At 46.1% G+C, this 20,184-nt stretch overlaps 2 protein-coding genes across 5 annotated transcripts in view; one reads left to right on the top strand and one right to left on the bottom strand.

Moving 5' to 3' along the window:
* Nucleotides 1-20,184, bottom strand: part of LOC138757445 (tetratricopeptide repeat protein 39B) — a 182,885-nt gene that overhangs the window by 151,509 nt on the left and 11,192 nt on the right. For 2 of the 4 annotated variants that reach the window (XM_069924743.1, XM_069924748.1), the window contains exon 2: nucleotides 10,968-11,107. In XM_069924743.1, the coding sequence (XP_069780844.1) occupies nucleotides 10,968-11,000 (33 nt within the window). In that variant the 5' untranslated portion in view covers nucleotides 11,001-11,107. Of the gene's footprint in view, nucleotides 1-10,967; nucleotides 11,108-11,564; nucleotides 11,724-20,184 lie in introns of those variants that run through there. The other 2 variants (XM_069924758.1, XM_069924735.1) reach the window with 2 other exon arrangements.
* The window catches only part of snapc3 (small nuclear RNA activating complex, polypeptide 3), a 77,325-nt gene continuing 68,071 nt past the window's right edge, over nucleotides 10,931-20,184 (top strand). Inside the window, exon 1 of the mRNA XM_069924822.1 lies at nucleotides 10,931-11,199. Coding sequence (XP_069780923.1) covers nucleotides 11,084-11,199 — 116 coding nt within the window. The 5' untranslated portion in view covers nucleotides 10,931-11,083. The remainder of the gene's footprint in view (nucleotides 11,200-20,184) is intronic.

Genomic DNA, 20,184 nt, shown 5'->3' with positions numbered 1-20,184 from the left:
TTTACCCATATTATTTGTATCTCTTTCAGCAGACCAATTAGACATGTCACACATAATACATGAAAGACACAGCACAAAAGTGCAGTTACAGAGTGATCAGTTGGCATGAAGCTGATATGCCATAGACATGGACCAGACAAGGGTTTTACTAATGCCGGGCTTTTATTAACAGACTATCTTCTTTGGCTTGGCTTCGCGGTCGAAGATTTATGGAGGGGGTAAAAAGTCCACGTCAGCTGCAGGCTCGTTTGTGGCTGACAAGTCCGATGCGGGACAGGCAGACACGGTTGCAGCGGTTGCAGGGGAAAATTGGTGGGTTGGGGTTGGGTGTTGGGTTTTTCCTCCTTTGCCTTTTGTCAGTGAGGTGGGCTCTGCGGTCTTCTTCAAAGGAGGTTGCTGCCCGCCAAACTGTGAGGCGCCAAGATGCACGGTTTGAGGCGTTATCAGCCCACTGGCGGTGGTCAATGTGGCAGGCACCAAGAGATTTCTTTAGGCAGTCCTTGTACCTTTTCTTTGGTGCACCTCTGTCACGGTGGCCAGTGGAGAGCTCGCCATATAACACGATCTTGGGAAGGCGATGGTCCTCTATTCTGGAGACGTGACCCATCCAGCGCAGCTGGATCTTCAGCAGCGTGGACTCGATGCTATCGACCTCTGCCATCTCGAGTACTTCGACGTTAGGGATGAAAGCGCTCCAATGGATGTTGAGGATAGAGCAGAGACAACGCTGGTGGAAGCGTTCTAGGAGCCGTAGGTGGTGCCGGTAGAGGACCCATGATTCGGAGCCGAACAGGAGTGTGGGTATGACAACGGCTCTGTATACGCTTATCTTTGTGAGGTTTTTCAGTTGGTTGTTTTTCCAGACTCTTTTGTGTAGTCTTCCAAAGGCGCTATTTGCCTTGGCGAGTCTGTTGTCTATCTCATTGTCGATCCTTGCATCTGATGAAATGGTGCAGCCGAGATAGGTAAACTGGTTGACCGTTTTGAGTTTTGTGTGCCCGATGGAGATGTGGGGGGGCTAGTAGTCATGGTGGGGAGCTGGCTGATGGAGGACCTCAGTTTTCTTCAGGCTGACTTCCAGGCCAAACATTTTGGCAGTTTCCGCAAAGCAGGACGTCAAGCGCTGAAGAGCTGGCTCTGAATGGGCAACTAAAAGCGGCATCGTCTGCAAAGAGTAGTTCACGGACAAGTTGCTCTTGTGTCTTGGTGTGAGCTTGCAGGCGCCTCAGATTGAAGAGACTGCCATCCGTGCGGTACCGGATGGCACCGCACGGATTAACAGACTATAACCACCACTAAACTGGCCAGTGGGAAAGCATCTCCATCTGTTAAACCAGTAGGGTGGAGCATCTCTACAGACATAGCCAATAGCAAGCAGTCAGTATAATATGCCCCCCCATTACATCATCACATTCACCCCACCAAAAAAATGACCAATTTTAATAAAATACAATAATGGCAAAAACAAAAGAAAAAAAATCACGAAAGATCAAGGGTTACAAACAGAATTAATGAGAACACATGGCAAAAAAAAGACTGCAACCCTGAGATAATGAAGGGTGACTCCACTCACTGTAATTATGGTTAAGATTAGAAATGGTCATAACAGAGCCTCTGAGGATGCTTTGAGATTCGTGTTAGCACAGATGGAGGAGTCTTATCTCTAACCGAAGGACTTTTGTCGCCAGCTGTGGAAGGGAGTGGAGAGCGCGAGGAAACATTCCCATAAAGAGGGTATGGTTCCGTGAGTGTTTGTCGTGACAGGGAAGGTAGAGAAGGAGTCAGGTCAATGGAATGGGTAGCAGGCTGTAGACCAGGTGAGGCTAGATCCCTAAGGGAAACAGTGTCCATTTTTCCATCAGGAAAAATAACATGAGCATACTGCGGATTAGCATGAAGCAGTTGAACATGCTGAACAAGCGGGTCAGCTTTGCTGGGTCTAACATTTTTTCTTAATAAAATTTTTCCAGGGTTAGAGAGCCAAGTCGGCAAGGTCGATCCAGGTTTTGATTTTCTAGGGAAAACAAAAAGACGCTGGTGAGGGGTTTCATTGGTAGCTGTACAAAGCCATGTATGATAGCGTTTAATGCTTCTGGCAGCACATCTTGCCAGCGGCTGGTGGGGAGACCATTTGATTTTAGCACAAGAGTGATAGCTTTCCAGATTGTACTGTTACTGTGCTCCACTTGACCATTACCCCGTGGGTTATAGCTTGTAGTATGACTAGTAGCTCTACCCCTATCAAGAAGGTATTGCCTAAGTTCAGAACTCATGAAAGCTGACCCTCTGTCACTATGAAGTTAGGATAATAACCGAAAATATTAAAATTCATATCAAGACATTTAATAGCAGAAATGTCAGCACATGGTATAGCGAAGGGGAAATGAGAGAACTCATCAATGATGTTAAGGAAATAGGAATTCCTATTATTTGAGAGTAGAGGTCCTTTAAAATCCACACTGAGGCGTTCAAATGGTCTAGATGCCTTAATCAATGTGGAAGCGGAAGGTTTATAATAGTGTGGTTTACACTCGCACAGACAGTTGTTACTCAGTTTCTTTATGTCTTCTAGTGAGTACGGAAAATTGAGGGACTTCACATGATAAAATCTAGTGACGTCTGGGTGACATAATTCATCGTGAAGGTATTTCAAATGGTGAGTGATCCAATAACAATCTAGCTTTATATTCCGTTTTCCTAACTCTCCCTTGGATATGGGCTGACAACAGGACAGGTCAATCCTTGAGTATGTTTTATGTCTACTCGAATAACAGTATTCCTTCTCCTTTGGGTGTTGTCTCCTCCATATATCCATAAGTTGCATTTCCTGCACTGATTTAACCATAAATTTGGCTACTTTGTTCTTTCTGCTAGTCTTTTGTCTAGTTTTATCTATCTTTGAATCCAAATTAAGGTTAAAGTCCCCTGCTATCAATATATTCCCCTGCGTACCTATAATCTTCAAAAAGATATCTTGCATAAACTTTTGATCCTCTTCATTAGGTGCATATATATTGAGCAAATTCCAAAATTCTGAATATATCTGACACTTTATCATTACATAACTCCCTGCTGGATCTATTATTTCCTCCTCTATTATTGATTAATATAGCTACACCTCTGGCTTTTGAGTTACATGCCCTACCCAGTTTCTCCTTAATTTCTTGTGTTCCACTTCAGTTAGATGCGTTTCCTGCACGAATGCTATATCAATTTTTTTCTTTTATCAGTAAATATAATAGCCTCTTCCTTTTGATTTGGTTATGTATTCCGTTAATATTTATAGTCATATAGTTCAACATGGCCATTTCATACTTTGTTTACATCTCATTTCCGCTTCCTCACCACCACCTTTCCCCTGTTCCCCATTTTCATTTGTTTTCTTTTTATGAACGCACTGTATGACAAGACTTCTAAAACAAAATATTTCAACCATTCCCACATCTAAAATTCCCTTAACCTTAAGTGTCCCCCCCCCTCTCTGAGTCGCCCCTTGTCCCTTGGTGGCCAACCACAACTCCCCTCTCCATTCGGATTGCGAACCTGTTCGCGTGTCAACTGATTTTGCAGTGACTGTTATTCTCTCGCACCCAACCCCCTCCAGAAAAGACTTTTATCTTCCCATTACAACAAAGCTCCCCCTCATTTCATTTGTTTTATTTATTTATTTATTATTTTTTAACCCCCTCCTTTTTTTCCCCCTTCTCCCTTACTTCCCTCCTTTAGTTCTTACTTATACATTATTTTTACTTCCTTATATGTAGTTTGTCATTGTTCTTTGTTCTTGTTACATCTCTTCATCTCTCTTTCTGTCTTGCAGGCATTCTGCAAATTCTCGTGCTTTCTCCGGATCCGAGAACAGTCTGTTTTGCTGCCCCGAGATAACTATTTTAAGCACCGCTGGATATCTTAACATAAATTTATAGCCTTTCTTCCATAGGATCGATTTTGCTGCGTTAAACTCTTTCCTCTTCTTCAGGAGCTCAAAATTTATGTCTGGGTAGAAAAAAAAATTTTTGACCTTTGTATTCCAGTGGTTTTTTGCCTTCTCTCATTTTATTCATTGCCTTCTCCAATATATTTTCTCTTGTCGTATATCTCAGGAATTTTACTAAAACGAATCTTGGTTTTTGTTGTGACTGTGGTTTTGGGGCTAATGTTCTGTGTGCTCTTTCTATTTCCTATCCTTCCTGCATTTCTGGCATTCCCAGGACCTTTGGGATCCATTCTTTTATAAATTCTTTCATATCTTTGCCTTCTTCATCTTCCTTAAGGTCCACTATCTTTATATTGTTTCACCTACTATAGTTTTCCATTATATCCATCTTCTGAGCAAACAACTCTGGTGTTTCTTTAACTTTTTTATCACTTTCTTCCAATTTTCTTTAAGTCGTTCACTTCCATATCTACCGCCATTACACGTTCTTCCACATTTTCTAAACTTTTCCCTACATCTGTTATGACCAGCTCTATTCTACTCACTTTTTCTTCTGTACTTTTCATTTTTCTTTTCATTTCTCTAAATTCTAGTGTCAGCCATTCTCTTAATGCTTTCATTTGTTCTTGAAAATTTTTTTTATCTATATACTGTCGATTCATTTTACCTCCTATTCCTCTGTGCAGAGCTTGCTGTTCTCCTTCTACTTCTTCTGTCTGCTCTTGGGTTTGTGTCTTCTATTTCTCTTCCTTGTATCTGTGTCTCTGCTGACTTTCTTGTTGAGCTGCTTGTCTCAGTTTGTTGGATATATTTTTTTTCCCCATGGTGTCTTGATGTTGGTCCTCTTCTGGGTTGATTATCTGTTGTGTCTCTAGTTTCCTTTTTTCATTCTCACCCCTCCCGTTCCCGTTGTTTTCTTTATCTTCCAGCTGGGAGCCCTGCTGTCGGGTCTCTCTCAGCTGTTCGTGCTATGGAGTTTCACACCACAGCTGGTTCCCCCTCACGTCGGTGTTGTCTTTGTCGTGCGCATCGCGCATGCGTATTTGCGCACCTCTATTTGGCTCCGTGAGCCATTTTTGCAGTCCTGCGGTTAGTGGGTCTCGACCATGCGGGGTCTCCACTAACCTCGGAGACTGGGCTCTTCTTTCCACGGCGGGTCCCTGCTTTTTTGTGCAGGTAAGGGCTTCACCTTTCTCTTCTGGCGTCTTTCGTTCTTCTTTTGTTCCCATTGTTTTTGGCTTTTCTTTCTTTGGTGTCATTTTCTCCACACCTTTATTTTTTATTTGTGTGTCTGGGGCTTTGTTTTTCTTCACTTTTTTCCTTCTTTTCTGGAGAGGGCTGGTATTCTCCTTCCGGCCACTACTCCATCACGTCACTCCTCTCCAGTCCAATGGTCTTGTGGAACATTTCCATCGGCAACTCAAGATCACACTCAAAGCCCGACTCATCGGACCCGACGAGTTGTCGTGGGTTCTGCTTGGAGTGCGCACCACTGGGCAGGGAGGGGAAGGGGGAGGTCGCCGCCCCCAGGGGGAAGGGGGAGGTCGCCGCCCCCAGGGGGAAGGGGGAGGTCGCCGCCCCCAGGGGGAAGGGGGAGGTCGCCGCCCCCAGGGGGAAGGGGGAGGTCGCCGCCCCCAGGGGGAAGGGGGAGGTCGCCGCCCCCAGGGGGAAGGGGGAGGTCGCCGCCCCCAGGGGGAAGGGGGAGGTCGCCGCCCCCAGGGGGAAGGGGGAGGTCGCCGCCCCCAGGGGGAAGGGGGAGGTCGCCGCCCCCAGGGGGAAGGGGGAGGTCGCCGCCCCCAGGGGGAAGGGGGAGGTCGCCGCCCCCAGGGGGAAGGGGGAGGTCGCCGCCCCCAGGGGGAAGGGGGAGGTCGCCGCCCCCAGGGGGAAGGGGGAGGTCGCCGCCCCCAGGGGGAAGGGGGAGGTCGCCGCCCCCAGGGGGAAGGGGGAGGTCGCCGCCCCCAGGGGGAAGGGGGAGGTCGCCGCCCCCAGGGGGAAGGGGGAGGTCGCCGCCCCCAGGGGGAAGGGGGAGGTCGCCGCCCCCAGGGGGAAGGGGGAGGTCGCCGCCCCCAGGGGGAAGGGGGAGGTCGCCGCCCCCAGGGGGAAGGGGGTGGTCGCCGCCCCCAGGGGGAAGGGGGAGGTCGCCGCCCCCAGGGGGAAGGGGGAGGTCGCCGCCCCCAGGGGGAAGGGGGAGTCGCCGCCCCCAGGGGGAAGGGGGAGGTCGCCGCCCCCAGGGGGAAGGGGGAGGTCGCCGCCCCCAGGGGGAAGGGGGAGGTCGCCGCCCCCAGGGGGAAGGGGGAGGTCGCCGCCCCCAGGGGGAAGGGGGAGGTCGCCGCCCCCAGGGGGAAGGGGGAGGTCGCCGCCCCCAGGGGGAAGGGGGAGTCGCCGCCCCCAGGGGGAAGGGGGAGGTCGCCGCCCCCAGGGGGAAGGGGGAGGTCGCCGCCCCCAGGGGGAAGGGGGAGGTCGCCGCCCCCAGGGAGAAGGGGGAGGTCGCCGCCCACAGGGGGAAGGGGGAGGTCGCCGCCCCCAGGGGGAAGGGGGAGGTCGCCGCCCCCAGGGGGAAGGGGGAGGTCGCCGCCCCCAGGGGGCCGCCCCCAGGGGGAAGGGGGAGGTCGCCGCCCCCAGGGGGAAGGGGGAGGTCGCCGCCCCCAGGGGGAAGGGGGAGGTCGCCGCCCCCAGGGGGAAGGGGGAGGTCGCCGCCCCCAGGGGGAAGGGGGAGGTCGCCGCCCCCAGGGGGAAGGGGGAGGTCGCCGCCCCCAGGGGGAAGGGGGAGGTCGCCGCCCCCAGGGGGAAGGGGGAGGTCGCCGCCCCCAGGGGGAAGGGGGAGGTCGCCGCCCCCAGGGGGAAGGGGGAGGTCGCCGCCCCCAGGGGGAAGGGGGAGGTCGCCGCCCCCAGGGGGAAGGGGGAGGTCGCCGCCCCCAGGGGGAAGGGGGAGGTCGCCGCCCCCAGGGGGAAGGGGGAGGTCGCCGCCCCCAGGGGGAAGGGGGAGGTCTCCGCCCCCAGGGGGAAGGGGGAGGTCGCCATCCACCATTTCACTGAGAAGGGAGAGGTTGCTGGCTGGACGACCGCAGAAACCTGCCACAGCCCCAGGTGCAGACACAGAGAGTAAGGGCCTCAAATGTCCCATCAGGTAACTGCAGCACTGTGGCTATGACACACCATTCTTTCAGTGCTCCTGTATATCTGTGGACTCTTCTCTAACCTGCAACAATGTGGTTCATTTCTGCTACTTTATAAATAGTTTCAATGCCTCGATGATTTTGTTAGCACAATGGTAAAGAATTGCCCCGCTGACTCACTTGCCCAGAACTTTTCATCTGCTGGAAGGCTGCCTGCAATTTTTAATGAAATCAAACACAAAAGAGAATACAGAAACTTATTGTTTTTGTTAAGTCACTTTAATCAGACCATATTGCATCGGGTCCCTTTACCTTCCAGGCGCCTATATCTGCCAATGGTGCTAGTACCCTTCCTGTTTGCTATTGAAACAAATAATGATATACCACATAAAACAGGCTTATTAGGCCAATGAATCCATGCCAACCGTCATGCCAACCTACATTAATCTCTATAGCCCCTTTTCCACTGGCATCCTGTCCCAGGATTTAATTGGGAATTTACTGGGACAGGATCCAATGGAAATGGAACATTGTCTGAATGCCGGTGTCAAATGACATCATTTGGGGATTAACCACCTATACCCATACTCATATCCTTAGCATTTGCTGACGCTGGCGCGCTGATAAAAATCAGTGGAAAAGGGACAGCATAAAGTCACTGTTTCCAGTTGAAGGTAGATCACTCCAATACCTGGGGATGAGTGTAGTCTGTGGAAAAGCAATTAGAGCCCCAGTTAAGGGTGACCCAGTGGAAACAGCACAAAAGGGTTCCTATCACAAGATACTGCACAGCCAATTAACTGGGATGCCAGTGGAAAGGTCTCCAATATCTCACCTAACAGCAGGCTCTAGATATTCATCATGAAATGAAAAAGTTACCTCTCACATCTCCTTTAAACTTCTCCCCTTCACCTTAAACCTATGTTCTCTCATTCTAGACTCCTCTGCCCTGGATAATTTTTTGACAATCTATGCCCCTCATAGTTTTACAAACCTCTGTTTAAAAAAAATCACTGTGTGGCCTCCTATGATCCAGTAAGAATAAACTTAGCCAATCTAATTATTCTTTATATCAACAGCCCTTTATTCCAGGCAACATCTCTGTACTCTATCCTTCTTGTGGTGTGGCACTAGAACTGTACACATTACAAGTGCAGTCTAACCAATATTTGTTTGGATTAACAACACAATGTTCAATTTTTTTTTACTTAACACATGTGCCTATCAATGCAAGTATTCCATTCAATTTATATGTCCTATAGAATACGACTTCTCCAAAGTGTATTACTTTACACTTGTCTGGATTAAATTCCATCTGCCACCAATCTGATCTACTTTCATGCTAACCTATGTCTCGCTGAGTCCTGAGTCAGCCTCTTGGCTGTTTGTATTGTCTGTCAACTTACCGATCATGCTACCTACATTCTCATTGAACATTTATATTTACATCATTGATTTGGATGAGAATGTAAGAGGGCACTATTAGTAAATATGGCACAAAAATTGGCAGTGTTGCTGATAGCAAGATTAAAATGTAGACTAATAGTGACACACAATAGACATAGCAATGGCAGATGCTATTTAATCCCGATAAGTGTGACTTGGTGCATTTTGTGAAGGGCTTGCTGGGATGGGGCATACCAGGAATGGTAGGGACCTAGGGAATATTGAGGAAGAGAGTGACCAAGATGTTCATTAACATGGCAGGTAAATAAAGAGGAGAAAGGAGTATTATACAATACTGGCCTTCATTAGCTGGGTCACAGAATACTGGACTGTGGAGGTCATGGAATATTTATGTAAAACTTAGGCCACACCTGTCATATTGTGTGCAGTTGGGGTGGCCACATGAATGCACTAGAGAGGTTGCTGTGAAGATTTACGAGGATACTGCCTGGGACAGAACACCTCATTTCGAGATGTTATGGAGTCCTGAGGACCCCAAAAACCAGCACCAATATGTTGTGCACCACAACACAGGGTTACTTAAACAAAAGTAGTTTTTAATTATAATTGAACAACAGAATTAAACTTTAACTTATTACTTTACCTACCTAACCTACTTAATTCCCCCTCTAATACTAAGCGCAGGTGTGTGTAATGTATATTTAAGATTAGAAAAGTTCTGGATCACAGTCCAATCTCACTGGTTGCAGGCAATTCTTGTACTGTGCACAGAAGTTAGCATTAACAAAGTTTGTCAGTCTTTGGTGCTTAACAGGCAAATGGTTACCATTCAGGAGGGTTCTTGCTGGTTTTCAGAGAGAGAGATTCCTTTTGTTCCAGGACATCCACACCGGATTCCTTTCCAATCAGTCTTGCTGACGAAACTTGCCCCCTTCAGGGTTCTCCAAATTATCCTCTTTCTTTCAGACCACCTCAGACAGCTAGTCTTCTCCTTTGACCAGACAGTCTTCCAAAAGTTTGCCAACTTTGTCCTTCTGGAACTGATTTCTGTGTCTCTCCTCTCAGTTTCACTCCCTCCCTCTCTGAGAGCAAAACTGTTCTCCATCTGCCTGCAAAAATCACATGCTCTCCCAGGCCAGCTGGATTCTGCAACTTCGTGGCTCTTTCTGCAAAGGTCCTGCAAAAATTCCGTGTTTTGAAATGTGTCTGTGCAAGCTGCTCTAGCAATTCCTCCCAAGCCACCTCTAAATACTGTCACAGAGGGAGAGAAGATGTTTGTTTTCTTTGGAACAGAAGAGGCTGAGCGGAATCTGAAAGAGGCACATAACGTTACAACAGGCAAAGATAGGGTTAAAGAAAGACCACTATCATGAGAGGGCAATGATTTAAGTTGTATTGCAAAAAAAGGGTAGAGAAAATCCAACCCAGAGGTTGTTTGCAATCTTGAAACTACTGGCTGGGAAGGCAGTCCAAGTAGGTATGTCTGCAAGATTTAAATGTATCTGGATGAGGAGGCAAGTAACCAAAGTACAGAAGAATAGGGACCAAGTGCTGGTAAATGTGATTTAAACGGGAAATGTAGGAAACACTTAGCAGGTCAGCCAGCCTCTCTGAGCCATTTATTTGTTTTGCTTTATTGGACAGCCCTTCAGCATTCTGGTCATTTATAAACTGATTACTATCACAATGTTGTGGTGAACTCTGCTGCGGAGAAAGCATTTACTGTAAATGGGATTACGCGAAGTGTCTGTATCTCCAGGTTCTGCTTCTGATATTCCAACCCTCGCGCTCTGGATAACCAGCAATGAATTATCTAAAGGATTGCCATAGAAAAACATTGGCCTGAAAAGGGCTGCTTCTGAACCAAGAGTTCGGAGGTTGCCACAGAATGATAGCAAGGGTGCCTTTTAGTAAAAGCGCGATCATCAGTGAGATTATCGCCGGATCACGATATTCCATCTTATTGAATCCAGGAAAAGGAAGATCGATACACAATGAGAGGTTGAGGCGAAACGAAGGTCTACACTAACATACACGCTTGGGCATCGAACCTGATTATTTATCGAAGGCGGAAAAGGGGAGTGAACCAAAAGAGAAACCAGTTTCTTCCCAGAAGCAGCACAAAATGGCATCGGCAACTAAAATGTCTGATAATATAGAGAGAGAGTCACACACACAAATTCAAAATTCCGGCTGTGCGGGGAGCAGACAAATGTTACGGGGTTGCTGCAGTGCGCATTTACGGTGGAAACGGACAGAATGGGATTTAAAAAGGAAGGAGATCCTCCACTCCCAGCCACAGCCTCGGGTTGTTTCAAAGGTATTAAAGACATTAGACCCTTACGAACCGGAATCCCATCGATTACAGCCAGTACTAACGCATGAGAGCTTGTTGTCCAATCCCTTTCTGTAACAGTGTTTAACCCTGCTGTATTAGTGTTCCAGAACCCGGCCACCAAAACAATTCAAGTACTCTCCCAGCTGTGAGAGCAGAGTGGGGACTATACCTCATCAGCTCCGGGGTCCGTGAAGTTGGCCATGACCCCCGTCGGGGAGCAAGTCTGCGGAAAGTTTCTCTTCGTCGCTCACACTGCAGAATCGAGCGTTTTTTCCGAGTCGCCTAATGATGGTTTCAGCCACCGAGTTACTAGAAAACGAGAGAGAAACCAGTGCTGTTAGTCGCCATCTCGTCAGATTCCTTCTCCTCCTGGTGCCGGGGAGGAGCCAGCACCTGACCAGGTACAATGCTAAATTAGTCCACGTTTTCTGGTTGTTAGTTTGAACAGTGGATGCCCTCTGCAAATTTCCACGAAGAGCGAATTCTCGTTCACTGCTTAACGGTCAATGTCAGGGTTGTCTCGAAATCTGGGCAATTCAACTGGAGACGAGTTCAAATCTCATGAGTTACATCCACAGTAACTTTATAAAGAAGCTCAATCAGCAACAAAATAATGACATTTTTAGTTAATTCCAATTTCATAAAACATTATTACTCCGTTCATTTTAGAGGGAAAACTTCTGTCGACCTTTCCTGATCTGACCCACAAATAATTCTCGACCTTCAATATATTCTTAACCACCCCTGCAAATTATATTCAACGCACCGAAATTAAAAGCGACCAAGGGTCAATGATCGCGAACGTTCACTCTTCTCATCTGCTGCCTGACCTTGCTTAGCCTTTTATTGTAACATCGGCCTCAGCGCTATTAAACGAGCCCAAAGTAGACTTCAATGTGTCGGGAAGGCTAGAATGTGAATCCAATGTGAATTTGTGTCGTTTTAAACGTTCTGTTGCATCATGCGACACAAAATGAAACACCCTAAAAAAACCAGAAGTAGGTTAAAGATAAATATAACAACCATTTTTATTGGTCACCCAGCCTTTTCCACTTACGTGATAATATGTTGTAAAAGAATTAAAGAAGTCACACATCTAGAGCTGGCGTTACCACGAGATGAAGCACCTTTTGTATAGAGCCCCAGAAGTCTGGGTTCCACCGTGACCTTCGGTGCTCTTTCTGTGAACATTGTCCTTTCTCCCCATGGGAGAAAGTGCGTTTGGATAAGTGAATTGTCCAGGGGAAATTGTCTCTTAGGTGTAGAGCAGTGGTAGAATCTCGGAGTGAGTAAGAACAGTTGATGAGAACATGGGGATGTAAAAAGAGTTAAGATTACTGTGAACCCGCAGGGGCTAAAATCCTGGTTCCGTCTTTGTATAGACACACCAAAGCTACAGGCGCTGAAATTTTTTTCTCTAAATTATATTTATAGATGCCATACATACAATTAATTACATATACTTCATTCACAATTTGTCATACATGGCTTTTACAAATTGAAAAAGAAAACAGAAATAAAAAAAAGAAGGCCACCCCCCCCCCCACACAAAGGCCCTAAAAAAAACCTTAACTCCCCTCCCTAAAAAAAACTGGAGAGAATTTGAAAAGAAAGGAATGGATATTAAAAAATTATAAAGATTACATTATTCTTTCTTTGGTTTGGCTTCGCGGACGAGTATTTATGGAGGGGGTAAATGTCCACGTCAGCTGCAGGCTCGTTTGTGGCTGACAAGTCCGATGCGGGACAGGCAGACACGGTTGCAGCGGTTGCAGGGGAAAATTGGTTGGTTGGGGTTGGGTGTTGGGTTTTTCCTCCTTTGCCTTTTGTCAGTGAGGTGGGCTCTGCGGTCTTCTTCAAAGGAGGTTGCTGCCCGCCAAACTGTGAGGCGCCAAGATGCACGGTTTGAGGCGATATCAGCCCACTGGCGGTGGTCAATGTGGCAGGCACCAAGAGATTTCTTTAGGCAGTCCTTGTACCTTTTCTTTGGTGCACCTCTGTCACGGTGGCCAGTGGAGAGCTCGCCATATAACACGATCTTGGGAAGGCGATGGTCCTCCCTTCTGGAGACGTGACCCACCCAGCACAGCTGGATCTTCAGCAGCGTGGACTCGATGCTGTCGGCCTCTGCCATCTCGAGTACTTCGACGTTAGGGATGAAAGCGCTCCAGTGAATGTTGAGGATGGAGCGGACACAACGCTGGTGGAAGCGTTCTAGGAGCCGTAGGTGATGCCGGTAGAGGACCCATGATTCGGAGCCGACAGGAGTGTGGGTATGACAACGGCTCTGTATACGCTTATCTTTGTGAGGTTTTTCAGTTGGTTGTTTTTCCAGACTCTTTTGTGTAGTCTTCCAAAGGCGCTATTTGTCTTGGCGAGTCTGTTGTCTATCTTGTTGTTGATCCTTGCATCTGATGAAATGGTGCAGCCGAGATAGGTAAACTGGTTGACCGTTTTGAGTTTTGTGTGCCCGATGGAGATGTGGGGGGGCTGGTAGTCATGGTGGGGAGCTGGCTGATGGAGGACCTCAGTTTTCTTCAGGCTGACTTCCAGGCCAAACATTTTGGCAGTTTCCGCAAAACAGAACGTCAAGCGCTGAAGAGCTGGCTCTGAATGGGCAACTAAAGCGGCATCGTCTGCAAAGAGTAGTTCACGGACAAGTTTCTCTTGTGCCTTGGTGTGAGTTTGCAGGCGCCTCAGATTGAAGAGACTGCCATCCGTGCGGTACCGGATTTAAACAGCGTCTTCATTGTTGAGGTCTTTAATGTCTTGGTTCAGCATCATGCTGAAGAAGATTGAAAAGAGGGTTGGTGCGAGAACACAGCCTTGCTTCACACCATTGTTAATGGAGAAGGGTTCAGAGAGCTCATTTCTGTATCTGACCTGACCTTGTTGGTTTTCGTGCAGTTGGATAACCATGTTGAGGAACTTTGGGGGGCATCCGATCCGCTCTAGTATTTGCCAAAGCCCTTTCCTGCTCACGGTGTCGAAGGCTTTGGTGAGGTCAACAAAGGTGATGTAGAGTCCTTTGTTAACCAACATGTAAATATGTAAATCTTATGCTTTAAATTAATCCTAAATATTCAATTGCAATATTATCTCATATTAATCCTAATTAATCAGATGCTGGAATACTGAGTGAAAAATTGCTGGAGGAATGTCTGTCCTACAAGGAATGAATGTCTGTCCTTTGCCTCATCCATTGCCAGGGAGAAGCCAAACATAAACTTGAGGAACAACACATGATATTCAGCCTGAATACTGAAGTTTGAATTTTCTAATTTTAGGTACCCACCCATCTGATTCTACTGTTCCCATCATTCCTTTACCTACCCCTGTACTTGACTTTCTTTACCCAAGGATCATATTCTAGTTGCCTGCCAGTTGATAATAGTGTTCCGCAGGGGATTGGAGTTGCAGCTGCTTCTTTTTTATGCTGTATATTAATGATTTAGATTATGGAATGAATGGCTTTATGGCCAAGTTAGCAAATGATACAAAGGTAGGTGGAGGAACAAGTACTGTAGAGGAAACATGAGACACTCCAGAAGGACAGACACATTAATGAATGGGCAAATGAAATACAATGTCAGAAAGTTTACAGTCATGCACTTGGGTAGAAATTTTCTTAATGGGAAGAATATTGAAAATATCTGGGATCCTCATGCAGGATAGCCTGAAGATAAACTTGCAATATGAGTCAGTGGTGAAGAAGGCAAATGCAAATCTGGCCTTCATTCCAAGAGGAATAGAATATAAGAGCAGGGATGTGATGTTGATGCTTGATGAGGCACTGGTGAGACCAGATTCTGAGTATTGTGAGCAGTTTTGGCTCCTTATTTAAGAAAGGATGTGCTGACATTGGGGAGGGTTCAGAGGTTCACAAGGATGATTTAACGGAACAAAACAGTTATCATATAAGGAAGGCATCCAATATCAAAAGGGATGAAAAGGCAGAGGTTGACAGCATCGAGTCCACGCTGCTGAAGATCCAGCTGCGCTGGGTGGGTCACGCCTTCCCAAGATCGTGTTATATGGCGAGCTCTCCACTGGCCACCGTGACAGAGGTGCACCAAAGAAAAGGTACAAGGACTGCCTAAAGAAATCTCTTGGTGCCTGCCACATTGACCACCGCCAGTGGGCTGATATTGCCTCAAACCGTGCATCTTGGCGCCTCACAGTTTGGCGGGCAGCAACCTCCTTTGAAGAAGACCGCAGAGCCCACCTCACTGACAAAAGGCAAAGGAGGAAAAACCCAACACCCAACCCACCATTTTTCCCCTGCAGCCGCTGCAACCATGTCTGCCTGTCCCGCATCGGACTTGTCAGCCACAAACGAGCCTGCAGCTGACGTGGACTTTTACCCCCTCCATAAATCTTCGTCCGCGAAGCCAAGCCAAAGAAAAGAATATCAAAAGGGCTATCTTGTCAAGAGGGAAGCCAACATCATTAAGCACCCCTGCCACCTTGGTCACAACCTTTTCTCATTGCGACATTTGAGCAGATAAATGAAGACCAGCACCAAGAAAGGTTTCTTTCCAACAGCTATCAGACTCTTGAATATCCTCTTGCTAATCATGGGCTGCTCGCACATCACAAAAGGATTGTCAGCACTTGTCACTTTTTTCTTGCACCAAGATGACTGTGAATATTAATTAGTTATCTTTTGTATTTATTTTCTCTTTTTAATTCAAATTGTGTATACTATTGTATTCTTTGTATGAAGTTAAGTGCATATGCACATTGTACAATAAACTTGTTATCTACACATCTCTTTTTCTACTTGGAGTGAAACTTTGGAGCCCATGAATCTACATGCAGTGTAATCTAACTGTACAAGGCTGCCTTTCTTTTTCTTTGGCTTGGCTTCACGGACGAAGATTTATGGAGGAGTATGTCCACGTCTGCTGCAGGCTTGTTGGTGACTGACAAGTCTAATGCGGGACAGGCAGGCAGGGTTGCGTTTCATACAGTGTTTATTTGATACTTGGTTCAACTTGAAATGATAAAAATCATAAAACATAGAACATTACAGTCCACTACAGCCCTTTGGCCCTCAATGTTGTGCCAACCTATATATTCCTACCATAAAAAAGAAAAAAAGTACTAAACTCTTCCTACCTCATAACCCTCTGTTTTTCTTTCATCCATGTGCCTGTCTAAGAATCTCTTAAGTGCCCCCAATGTTTCAGCCTCCACCACCATCCCTGGCAAGACATTTCAGGCACCCACAACTATCTATGTAAATAAATTTACCCCTGATCTCCCCCCTAAACTTTTCTCCCTTCTCTTTGTACTTATGTCCCCCAGCGTTTGCTATTCCTGCCCTGGGAAAATAGTCCTGGTTGTCCACCTTATCTATGCCTCTAAGAATCTTACAGACCTCTATTAAATCTCCTCTATGGAGGAAGTTAGCACTGCTAATTTCCCCATGTACAGGTACCCCTCTTTACAAAGGTAGAGCATTCCTGAGAAACCATTCATAAACCAAAAATTTGTAAAGAGAAGACCCATTGACTACTATTGGAGGCAATTTTTGTGAAAGCAAAAACCCATTATAATTTCTTCATAAAAGCGAACATGGGTTTCTTTGTATAAGCAAATTTTCACAAAGCGAATATTCATGAAGCGGGGTTTACCTGTATACTACAATCTGAAGTTGCCCTTCATTTCTCTTTCTTGGATTACTCCAACACTGATTCAAATTGAACTTTTCACTTGTGAACATTTTTTTCCCCAGAAAACTGATCTTTCAATCTTACATGCATCCCTATTGGATAGATTTGTACAGCCATCATGGATGGGCATTGTTGGACAGATTTGTACAGCCATCATGGATGGGCATTGTTGTGACAACTCTTGCTATCAATGGATCAGAATTTGCAGTAAATTTATGTTTGAGAATTTAGGTCCAAACATAAATTTACATGGCTCAGACCTATGATGGCAGCAGCAGCGACCTGATGTGGGGGGAGCCCCCAGCATTCGGCCAGCAGAGTAGCAGCAGGAGAAACTGGTGGTGTGGTCAGGGACTGGTCACTGGGAGGTATCGAGCTGGCAGAAGGGCTGAGACAGAGTCAGCCACCTTGAGGAGAATGGCAGGAGTGCAGGTTCGGAGCCCAGCAACAAGTAAGGGGACTGCAAAGGAAGGCGCGGGAGTCCTCAGCCCCATTAGGGAGGAGCAAACTAGCACCTCCGCAAGCTCATCTAGTGACGAGGAGAGTAATACACCCCCCCCCCACCTAGAATAATGAGCTCTGACAGGCGGCAGAAGAGGACAGAGAAGGAACGTGGGAAGCAGAAACCCTGAGCCAGAGAATTTAACAGGCTTGCCTGGGGAAGCCGGGGGAAATAGGAGTGATGTGGAGACCAGTGCCGTCAAAAAGAGGATGGTGTCGGGCTATACAAGGTAGCCAAGATGGTGGTGTCGGGAAGAAGAGGGAACTCAAAGCCATCACTGTGGACAATTTAACAGGCGATGGAAAAGAGACTCTCATTGGACTTGGGCAGAAAAACAAGCCAGTTAAATGTCAAGTTGGACAAATGTCATTCAGTATTAAATGCTTTGAAAAGGAGGGTAACAGAATTGGAAGAAAGAACAGGAAATAATGAGGACAGGATACGGCAAATTGAAAATGAAGCTGCAGCGTGGGAGGCAGAAAGGGGGAGCTTATGGCAAAGAATTGATATTCTTGAAAACTATACCTGGCGGAATTCACTTAAAATACTGGGATTAAAAGGAAGGAATAGAGGGGAGAAACCCCTTAGCCTTCTTTAAACATTGGCATCCAGGCAATTTGGGGAAGGAAAGCTTGGGGGAATCAGTGGAGATCGAAAGGGCTCATTGGTCCTCCTTCACGTGCCCTGACCCCAGACAAAGACCACACTCAGTGTTGGTGAAGCTACTCGCCACCAGGACCAAGAAAATTTTTTTAAGAGCAGCAGTTGCTGGGGCAAAAGAGAGGGGAAGTCCCTTGGAGCTGGAGGACAATAAAGTGTTTTTTTTCTTTATCCTGTTATCAGTGGGACCCTCGTGTGTCAAAGGAAGGAATTGGAACCACTGAAAATTGATCTGGCAATATAAATGGGAGGAAGGAAGGGGTTAAAAGCTAGTGAGAATGCAGCTAGGTTTTGCAGCATTCTAGTAAGGCAGGCAAGGCAATTCAAAAGGATCAATTAGCACAACAACGAACTATAGGAATTTACTCTGAACCAATGAATAAGGAGGTCTGTCAATCTTATGTAGCAATGGAATTTGTACTTGGTAGTAATTGCATTGGGTAAGAATATATTGTGTAAACTTACTGAACAAATAAAAAAACTGTGAAACTAGAGGTCAGTCTCTCTGCCTGCCTTTATAGAGAAGATATCTTTGTGAGGCGAGCAGATAGCTCACAATTCTGCAGAATAAAAGAGTATGATCAGGACAAAAGTTTGGGTATGGTCATTTCGTGAGGTCCACCGAACGAACTGGAATCCACAAATGGACCAGACAGATAATCTCACCTAGCCCCTGATACAAGCTTCATAGTCAAGAAAGCCCAGCAGCATCTCTACTTTCTGTGAAAGCTGAGGGAAGTTCATCTCTCACCCTCCATCCTCACTACATTCTACAGAGGATGTATTGAGAGCATCCTGTGCAACTGCATCACTGCCTGGTTTGGAAACTGTACCTCCTCAGACCGCAAGGTCCTGCAGAGGATAGTGAAGTCAGTGGAAAAGATAATTGGGGCTCTCTTCCTGCCATGAAGGACATCTACAACTTTCAATATAGGTGAAAGACAATAAACATTGTGAAGGATTCCACACATCCCTCATGTAAACTGTTCTCCCTTCTGACATCTGGTAGGAGGTACTGCAGAGCTCAGGTCCTTATGTCCAGATTGGGCAACAGTTTTTTTTCCCCCCACAAGCCATCAGACTCCTGAACTCCCAAAACATTTGTGGATAGGGTACTATGATCTGTTACTGCATATGTCTTAATATTTTAATGAATTTAACTTCTATTATAACATATTTATGTAAATATGCTCCCTGGTCCTGGAGAAATGCTGTCTCGTCTGCTATGCAAGCATGGTATGAACGATAAATAAAAGTGACGGCTTGAAAAAAGAATTTCAACTGAGGTAAACTCACAGTTGTGTGGTGAGACAGGCAAATAATATACTAGACTTCATCGATTTGTGCAGCACAGAAATGGGCCATTTAGCCCACCTCCCATTCTCACTGCAGTGCCTCTCTGTGCTATTCCATTTGACTGGATTAGGCCAGCATCCCTCAATGCCTTTCCTATGCAAGTATTTGCCTAAATGCCTTTTAAAAGTTATAATTATATTTGTCTCCACCATCCCCTCTGGCAAATTATTGCTAGCATTTACACCCTCTAGAATGTAGAATAGTACACACAGGAACAGGCCCAACCTACCATGTCTGCCCTGACCATGATTCCAACCTATTAAATTCCATCTGCCTGCAAAGGGTCAGTAATCAGCTATTCCCTGTCTGTTCATATGTACATCTATATGCCTCTTAAACCTTGCATAGCATCCATTGAAAATATCTATGTGAGACACTGTCTCAAGAAGGCACTCAACATCATTAAGGACCCCCATAACCCTGATCACAACCTTTGGGGAGAAGGTTCAGAAGCCCGAACACCAGCACCTCCAGGTTCAGGTTTAGTTTGTTTCCAACAGCACTAATTATATACTGCTTCAACACTACAAAAGGATTGTCTGCACTATTGCTCACACTGTTTTGCACAGTAATATTGGTGATTTTACTTCAGTATTTATTGTCCCTTTTTCTTTCTATTGTAATAAAAAAAATTGCTATTGTAGTTTTTACTTTATAAAGTACCTGTTCAGCTGAAGCAAGTAAAAATGTTGGTGCATATGTACATTATACAATATATATATTAAGCTCATTATTGTTATCAGTATGAGATCTGTTCAAGAAAATTACACCCATCATCTTGATGCACGGCAGAGCAGTTCAAATTATGGGAAATCAATTTTGTGCTCCTTCTTCTTATGTTCTTCAGTTTTTAAACATATCTGTATGCTGCACAGTGACACACACACATACACAGGCACACACAATAAAAGGAAAATCATGAAAAGGTTCTGTTTTTAAATGTTTTTCACTGTGTAACCCTATCCCTGTCCCTGACTCAGGCTCCAGATCGCCTTTACTCCTCACTGATTGACTTTCCATCACTCTTTCACCCAATCTCCCGACCCACAGCATTACTGCCCAAATCCCGTCATCATGCTCCAATTTGTTCCTTCATCCCGCTATCTGATTTTTTTTAATCAACCCATTCTTTAATCTTTCCAACAACCATCTCTCTTGCCCTACATTTGTGAAACAAACATTTCTTCTGG

The sequence above is a fragment of the Narcine bancroftii genome, chromosome 1 (assembly GCF_036971445.1).
Source record: "Narcine bancroftii isolate sNarBan1 chromosome 1, sNarBan1.hap1, whole genome shotgun sequence".
NCBI classification, from domain to species: domain Eukaryota; kingdom Metazoa; phylum Chordata; class Chondrichthyes; order Torpediniformes; family Narcinidae; genus Narcine; species Narcine bancroftii.
This window is presented reverse-complemented; position numbering and strand designations above follow the sequence as displayed.